The sequence below is a fragment of the Dreissena polymorpha genome, chromosome 10 (genome assembly GCF_020536995.1).
Source record: "Dreissena polymorpha isolate Duluth1 chromosome 10, UMN_Dpol_1.0, whole genome shotgun sequence".
Classification (NCBI taxonomy): domain Eukaryota; kingdom Metazoa; phylum Mollusca; class Bivalvia; order Myida; family Dreissenidae; genus Dreissena; species Dreissena polymorpha.
Genome location: NC_068364.1, coordinates 83,422,555 through 83,431,345, shown reverse-complemented (window position 1 = coordinate 83,431,345; position 8,791 = coordinate 83,422,555). Strand labels below are relative to the sequence as shown.

Sequence of the window (8,791 nt, the reverse complement as noted above, 5' to 3'; positions counted from 1 at the left end):
TATGACGTGCGCACGTCATAGCTATGACGTGCGCACGCGATAGATATGACGTGCGCACGTGAAAGCTATGACGTGCTCACGCGATAGCTATGACGTGCGCACGCGATAGCTATGACGTGCGCACGCTATAACTATGACGTGCGCAAGTCATAGAAGTAGTTAAATAATATAACAAAGGCAATATGTTATTTAACTATTTCTATGACGTGCGCACGCCATAGTTATGACGTTCGCACGTCAAAGCCTTGACGTGCGCACGTCATAACTATGACGTGCGCACGTCATAGAAGTAGTTAAATAATCTAACATAGGAAATATTTTCTTTAACTATTTCTGTGACGTGCGCACGCCATAGTTATGACGTTCGCACGTCATAGAAATAGTTAAATAAAATATTTCCTATGTCCCCTTTATGCCGCCGTAGGAAACCCCCGACAATGGAGAAATGTGCATGTCGCAGTTGTGTTTGATCAAGAAGAGGATCGCTGTTTGTACAATACATTAGCCATGCCATAATATGATTGTGGGAGATTAAAATTCGATCGTCGATGATATGAGACGTTCATAGACCCGTAATTCATTCTTCCAGGCCTAGTTTGTAATCGTCAATAACTCTGCGGTGGCGATGTAGTAATTAGTAAAAGCTACAGTTTACTTGCATGGGTACAAAGGACGTATATATATAATGTGAATAGGAATTTATTTCAACAATCATTTCCTGCGCGTCTTTTGTGAAGCCACGTCAAAGCGCGTACGGCCTGCATAGTTCTCGCAGACAAAATTACAATGTTGACAAATATATCCGCGGACAATCCATAGAATATCGTTCAAATTTTGTGAAACGTTATCTATTGAAATAACAAAACCTTGCAAATTGAAGCAAATAATCTTAAAGCGTTCTTTTAATCGTCGATATTCAAGCAAATTGGTTATTTCCAAATAGGCGGAAATAATTTTATTATAATACTAAATCAGGCGATATAGCATTTTTAATTACGTTTATACAACGTAGGGAAAGTAATTTATACGCTGTAATAACAGATCGAAATAATTGCCGATCGAAATTGCTGTATTAATATACTTCAGTATTTGGACGAAGGACTCGCACGTTCTGTCAACAAAAAGAGACGCAGAGATCGCTCATGTCTTCTGAACAAATAGAACGGTAACAAATACGCGCAATTAAAGAGTGCCGGAACTTAAAATTATCGATAATGTAAAACAAGGATACATGTCAATTACTATTGCTTCAAGGGGAAAGTTTAAACACTGTAGTTTGACAGAACTTTACTATATATAGTATCGCGGATATGAAGCAATAGATAGAACACTGTGCTCGTGTTTGTAAGAGGCATGATAGGTAACTCTGTACAATCTTAAAAGTTTAAGTCGTGTTACAGCTCCTTGTAAAGAAATAAGGATGTGTTCTGACGCTGTATGTGTTCTGACGTTAATCACCCATGCACGGTTTCCAGATGATTACTCGACGGGTAACTTTGTTTAAGAAGTTTGTTTAAGCTTAACACACTTACCAGTGGCTGGAATCACAACTTGCGGTACTCAGGAGACGGTGTGATGCCGATGGGTGTGGAAACAGAACCCGTCTCTCCCGGACAGACGGTCAAAAGGGACACCACAGAGCATGCGCACAGAAAGTTACCCAGACCGATAGGTGAGTGCTAACATTGATATGATAATAAAACATGTTTACCGTAGTCATAAGGTTCTCCTTTCTTCCATTCGTACACATAGTCTGTTTCTGAAGAGTTGTCGTACATGACAAGTGGCAGCGTCAATCAATAGAAGCACGAACTTGATATTGCAACTAAAGCAATCCCTGTGAACGCTGTACCCCGCTCTGACGTATTGTTTCCCTTCCCTTATCTAAATGTTTTGGAGCGTGAACGCTGTTAATCACTCTGACATATTGTTCGCGTCCCGTATTTAAGTTTTTCTGGAGCGTGAACGCTGTATCTCACTCTGACGTATTGTTCCCTTCCCTTCTTTGATCGTGAACGTTGTAACGTACTCTTACGTTTAGTTGCCTCCCTGTGTTTTATTGGTGTTGGTCGTGAACGCTGTAACTCACTTTTACGTATTGTTCCCTTCCCATACTTACGTGTTCTGGAGCGTGAACGCTGTAACTCACTCAGACGTATTGATTCCTTCCCTTCCCGCATTTTAGTGGTTTGGAGCGTGAACGCTGTAACTAACTCTGACGTATTGTTTCCTGCCCTTCCCGTATGTAAGTGTTTTCGAGCGTGAACGATGTAACTCACTCAGACGTATTGTTTTCTTCCCTTCCCGTATTTTAGTGTTTTGGAGCGTGAACGCTGTAACTCACTCAGACGTATTGTTTCCTTCCCTTCCCATATGTTAGTTTTTTGGAGCGTGAACGCTGTTACTCACTCAAACGTATTGTTTCCTTCCCGCCCGTATTTTAGTGTTTTGGAGCGTGGACGCTGTAACTCACTCTGACGTATTGTTTCCTTCCCTTCCCGTATTTTAGTGTTTTGGAGCGTGAACGCTGTAACTCACTCAGACGTATTGTTTCCTTCCCCCCTTCCCGTATGTAAGTTTTTTGGAGCGTGAACGCTCTAACTCACTCAGACGTATTGTTTCCTTCCCGTCCGTATTTTAGTGTTTTGGAGCGTGGACGCTGTAACTCACTCTGACGTATTATTCCCTTCCCGTATTTAAGTGTTCTTGATTGTGAACACTGTAATTCACTCTTACGTATTGTTATTTTCACGTGTTTAAGTGTTCTGGGGCGTGAAAACTGTTACTCGCTCTGACGTATTGTTGCCTACCCGTATTTTAGTGTTTTGGAGCGTGAACGCTGTTTCTCACTCTTACGTATTGTTCCCTTCCCGTATTTTAGTGTTTTTGAGCAAGAACGCCGTAACTCACTCTGACGTATTATTCCTTTCCCGTTTTTAGTGTTCTGGAGCGTGAAAACTGTTACTCACTCTGACGTATTGTTGCCTACCCGTATTTTAGTGTTTTGGAGCATGAACGATGTAACTCACTCTGACGTATTGTTCCCTTCCCGTATTCTAGTGTTTTGGAGCGTTAACGAGAAGACGGCGTACCGCCGGAACCGCGTCGTGCAGACCAAGATGAATAAGCTGATGAGTGACATCACCACGCAGCGTAACAGCGCCCGGAAGTCCATTCGCTACGAGGCGCATAAGTTCCGTCAGAAGAGCGGCCACTTCTACAGCCACCCTTTAAACTATACCTCAGGAGACTCCCAGTCGAGCGGAAGTAACATCGCGCCGCCCAACTGGCGACCTCCGAGCGAGCATACCTCTGGCATACCCAAATGCTCAAAGAGTGAGGATGCAGTCAATCCGAACCGAGGCCAGCGGAAAGCGTTGTTGTCTCCAAGAAAACAGGGCATCATAACACGGGCGACCAGACCGTCCGTGAAGTTCTCTGCGTACCGGGACGTTCAGTGTATCGAGAAAGACACGATGATCGACGATCTCGATGTAAAACCGGAAGTGTGCTCCTTAGGATTGGAAAAGAACGCGAAGCACAATCCACTTTTCCGAAGCGTGTCTGCTGTCCAACATCGGGAGATTCCGGATCTGCCTGGCCAGCGTCGCCAGCATAGCGCGGCTCCTACAGCGCGGACATATGCCAACCTCAGTTTGGGAGAAAATACACGTGATCTCAAAAATAATATTGATTTTAAAGTGAACTGTTCTAGAACAGCAAGTGACAATTTTAATCGCCGATCCGACCTCTATTTCGATCGAGCAAAGGCTGCCTACCAACTCCGACAGGACCTCCAGAGGCGCGCGATGCAGCGAAAGCAGGAAGTGCAGACGGCGCTGTTCACGCTGCAGGACGCGCTGGCCATAGAGAGGGCGCAGTTCCTGAGGAGCACGGACAGGGTGGTGGACTTCTTGCGGCGAGTGGTAGAGATACAGCGAGCGGAGCGGCCTGCGGTGACCAAGTACACGAGGGACGCCATCATACAACAAATGCACATCTGAACACTGGACGAGATAGGCCATATGTAAGGACGAAATATCGTGAATCATTTGCATATACATGTGTTTTATTAATATGTTTGTAAACGGCTCGTCAACGTTAAGCGAAACTCTTAGCTCTTACTGACGCTCGAGACTTCTCCCCCTGCTGCGACCCCCGCGCGAAGTCCTCTTTAGCCATGGTCATTATACCAAGTATACGCAGACGTAAGGCTGTGTCCGTGCAATGGTTAAAGATGTTAACCCATCTTTATTCAGTATTATCGTGGGAAATATTATATTCATTTATATTGTCTACAAAATATTAAGAGTACAGTTGTCGTTGGATTTGGCGACTTCACACTACCCATTATATGCATGTAGGTTAAATAAGGGCCTGCTGTAGTTATTGCATTCACGCGTTCGACACGATGTGAACAACAAGAAAGATCACAACCAATATAATAATTAACACAATGATAACCTTAGAATTATCGAAAAAAATATAAATCTGACAGTGCTCCATATATAATGATTTATTTATTTATTTAACTGAAAACGCAATTTTCGTGATCAAACAGTAACAGTTCTTTATATAAACGTTAAAACACTGGTACGCTTGTAAATCTCCAGGAGAGAAAAGACAAAATCAATATGGAATATTCCTTATGCGAAAACTGTTAACACATTAAACATCGTTATTGAATTAATTATTGTGTTTTCTTTTTACAAAATTATATGTGACCGCACATATGTTACACAGGTATAAACAACACAAAGTAATTATAAGATAATAATGTATAGATGCTTGTATCACGTATATGTGTGTGTATTGCTGAAATAACATACAGCATTTAATATACAGTTCTGAAGTTAAAAAAATGTGTATGGCTGAAATACAAAAGGCAGTTTAGAAAACAGATATTGATATTGTTCCCATTGCTTTATATCAAAACTATGGTCTGGTTTGTTTTTAATTCCACCTATCATAATTGCTTTTCAATACTTTCAAATGCATTAGTTTCAATTCAACAGTATCGTGTATTAATTCAACCCCAAAATAATTCCATTAAATACCACGACTCCGTATCAGAGAGTTTTTAAAATGCAGTTTTTGTAACAATAATTCATCATTGGTGAGTCTGTGTTAATTTCTTTGGTAAAGAAAGTCCCTTCTGCACGAAATTCCAGTTAAAGCGAAAGTTTCGTCCCAGATTAGCCTGTGCGGACTACACCCTATCCGTTGTGGGAGCTGGGAAGGCATTATAGATGTGGGATATGTGTAAAAGATAGAATATTTCATAGCGTTTATTCTGTCATGTAAAATAAGAAGATCAGGAACATGGCAACCAATCGACCCTGGTGGTAGCTTGAATACTCTTGCTGGTGCAACGCAAAAGAGAATAATGCATTTATATAAATTTCAACATCATATTTATTAATACACGTTTCTTGCTCGAGTGTACCTCATGTACACAGTCATCATATTAGCTTTCTTGCTTAAATATCTATTTGTATTTAAATCAAAGCGATTTAAAAGATATGATTTAAGAGTAATTTTACAAATGGTGTGTATTTCAGACTGCGAGAGAGGCTTCAGTACAATTAATAGGGTAAACATTTCAGACTGCGAGAGAGGCTTCAGTACAATTAATAGGGTAAACACTGAATCTCGTTCTTAAGTCTGCTGTTCTTAATTCTCTGATAATGGTTATCATTGAATGACCAGACTTTCAGCCATTCGACTTCGGAAGAATGATGGATGTCTGGCGCCAGGAGAGGCCTCGGAAAACAATTGTTTTGTTAAGTTAACATCTGTAAACTTGTGGTAAATAATGTAACTGTATTTTAGATGTTTAATTTTCCAATCAGTTTTTAAGTTCTAATGCTCACTGTTGTTTTTCTTGTTATTCGATATTATAATATATGACTTTAATTAATTAAGTTGAGGACAAATAAATAAATAATAAAAAGGGACATTGTTGTGTTTTAATAGCTCCAAAGCAGTTAAATATTTTGATTTAGAACATGTTTTAATCGACACGCGAAAGGGGCGCCCCCCCCCCCCCCTCCTCCCCGTTCCGCACAAACAGCCTCCTGCGCTGTCTTGTTGCTGTGCCTGACCCAAAATCCTAGGAAAATGCCTGAAATATGAATAATACCTTATAACCACAGTCAAATATTGTTCGACAAAATGGTATTCATCGTGTGATATGAAGTGAGAAAAACATATTATTTACATTTTTAACGCGCACTTTTATTGTGCATCACATTAATAATAAATAACCTTATATGTATTATATATGTATATGTATTTATTATACAGTAAACGAAACGCACCTTTATCGTCGTTATCACAATTCAACATCATTATTATCATCAATCACCATTACTAGTATCATAATCAATGTAATCGTCGTCATATGATATCGTAATCGTCAGCATCATCACCGTCAAAAATACGATCGGCATAATTAATAGCATTGTTTTCATCAACAAATCATCGATATTGCGATAATAGATCGGTATCCAGCCGCTTTGATAATTATATATATACAAGAAATACTAATTTCTGATTACTGATTGATTCATTTGAAACAGTGTATTATTAGATGATAATAGTGATAAACATGATAATGATATAAATACAGTTAGATGATTATGATTGACACATCTTATTGACGAAGACGATGGCGATAATGGCGGTGATGGTTGAATGGTTTTGTTGTTTTGGAGGATTAGGAGGATGATGATGATCATCATCATCATCATCATCTGCTGTTGTAGATGATGATGATGATGAACAAGATGGTGGTGCTTTTGTTGTTGACGCTGTTGTAGATGATGATGGTGGTGTTCTGTGGCTTATGATGATGACGGTGAGAACGATTATGTATATAACACTTCGATCCACTATATTTTGTATCAGTTATCACAAACTTTAAACATATAGCGCCAGGTTAATACCAAAGTGTGGTGGACAACATGATTTGTTCTTACGCCAATATGCAACAAGAAACCATTAATTTGCTTTTGTGATGTCGTTTTACCAATTTTATTTACAGAGAGAAAAAAATTAAAGGTTAACATGTTGAGAGGTTTGTCGACACAATGAATAATGAAGGGCATTGGTGACGCGTTGGTTCTACAAATTGCAAAGGCTAATAAGTCAATGATCGTTAAATAACTCAATTGCGGTTTATTACTTACAATTCTAGTACACAGTGTTGCTAAAATCGATTACAAACACTTATCATATGTTTTAAAACCCAATCGGTCACAGGTCACCATAACAGACATATGGGTCTCATCCAGGTACTCCGGTTTACCCTCAATAAGTGGAGTGTACGAACCGGTTCCAAAGTCTGAATCGTATCATACGGTTTATAAACCGTATGATACGCTTTTAAGACTTTTGACCGGTTTATACGTTAAACCTTATGATTCGAAACCGTATGATAACGAATCGTATCAGACGGTTTATAAAAAAAAAAACGCCGTTTAAAGATAGATTGATTCAGTGTAAACCGTATGATACGGTTCTAGCTAAACCGTATGATACGATTCAGACTTTTGAACCGGTTCGTACACCATACACGCCGGGTCCTCACATTTTGCAACCTCAGGCGCGGAAGGACATTATAAACCTCGAACCACACACGTCCATGTACACTCGATCGTGAAAAGGTAAGCAAGCTTGAACATGCGCGTCGCGACAGGTGCGAGAGTCGCCCGCATAAATACTTGTTGAAGACTGCAACGAACCACTGTCTTCGCCTTTTATTATCATGACATGCGGATAGGAGAGTTTCTGCGGGTGACTCTGCACACCCAGCGAGTTCTTTCATTCCTCGAGTCGGTTGTCATCTCCCCCCGGCCCCTAGAACTTAAAAGACCCATCGGATGATACGTTTTTAAACTTTATACGCATACTCATCTGAATCCATGGTCAGGAGGCGGGTCGGTACAGTGACAGGAGCAGCGGAGCTGGTAGCGACAGACCACATACTGGGCGGAGCGGGACAGCGAGGGTGTGGCTCAAATGAAAATCAAGTATCCCGGACAGTGGTACTAAGTGCACTTAACGTATTAGGGAAATCGTCCGGGAGGATTCGGGACGACAGCCGTTGACGTCATTATAGGAAATAAAAGACGCGAAGCGCGCAATGATCGGACATAATTCTTGTTTTTGTTTGCATTCCGGTGGCAGTGTGTAGGCTTGTTTCAATTTATTGATTTTATTTTATTTTATTTTTTTTTTGGGGGGGGGGAATTGTATTTGTAAGGGCGAGGCAAGCACGAATGGATTGTATTTGTAAGGGCGAGGCAAGCATAAATGGATTGTATTTGTAAGGGCGAGGCAAGCATGAATGGATTGTATTTGTACGGGCGAGGCAAGCACGAATGGATTGTCTTTGTTAGGGCGATGCAAGCATGAATAGATTGTCTTTGTTCGGGCGAGGCAAGCATGAATAGATAGAGCTGTAACGACTCGGTTCGATGCATCGAAAAACCGTTCAACGCCGCCTATTCGATTTCGATACCAATATGGCCAATTTCGATTCGATTCACTGCAATCCCGATTGATCCGCATTTCAAACATTACTTTCCAAATCCATCGTCTAAACTTTCTTTTCATTTGTAATATGTCTAGTGATTGGTCAATAACCAATATGACATCCAATGAATGAATGAATAACATGCTGAGCACTACATGAGCCGTCAAAATGGCTTCTTCAACCACGCTAAAAGACGCACCGTCAAAATTAAAATCAAAAGTATGGGAAGTTGGGAACATTTCGGGTTTCGCG

General features: G+C 40.6%; 1 protein-coding gene across 3 annotated transcripts; it reads left to right on the top strand.

Moving 5' to 3' along the window:
- Positions 1-571: 571 nt before the first annotated feature.
- LOC127848336 (uncharacterized) lies at positions 572-5,955 on the top strand. 3 transcript variants are annotated; one of them, XM_052380729.1, is made up of 3 exons: positions 572-1,672; positions 3,061-4,027; positions 5,607-5,955. In XM_052380729.1, exons 1-2 carry the CDS (start codon positions 1,576-1,578, stop codon positions 4,002-4,004), a joined length of 1,041 nt encoding a protein of 346 aa, XP_052236689.1. In that variant the 5' UTR covers positions 572-1,575; the 3' UTR covers positions 4,005-4,027; positions 5,607-5,955. The 3 variants fall into 3 exon arrangements, with proteins under 3 accessions (XP_052236689.1, XP_052236688.1, XP_052236687.1); XM_052380728.1 differs by having other exon boundaries at positions 5,562-5,955; XM_052380727.1 differs by having other exon boundaries at positions 645-663; positions 1,087-1,672; positions 3,061-5,955.
- The last annotated feature ends 2,836 nt before the right edge of the window (positions 5,956-8,791 follow it).

Excerpts from the sequence above, each read along its gene's own strand:
- LOC127848336 (XM_052380729.1), top strand. The coding sequence starts at position 1,576 with ATGCCGATGGGTGTGGAAACAGAACCCGTCTCTCCCGGACAGACGGTC. Across the intron at positions 1,673-3,060 it reads AAAGTTACCCAGACCGATAG|TGTTTTGGAGCGTTAACGAG; the intron begins GTGAGTGCTAAC and ends CCCGTATTCTAG.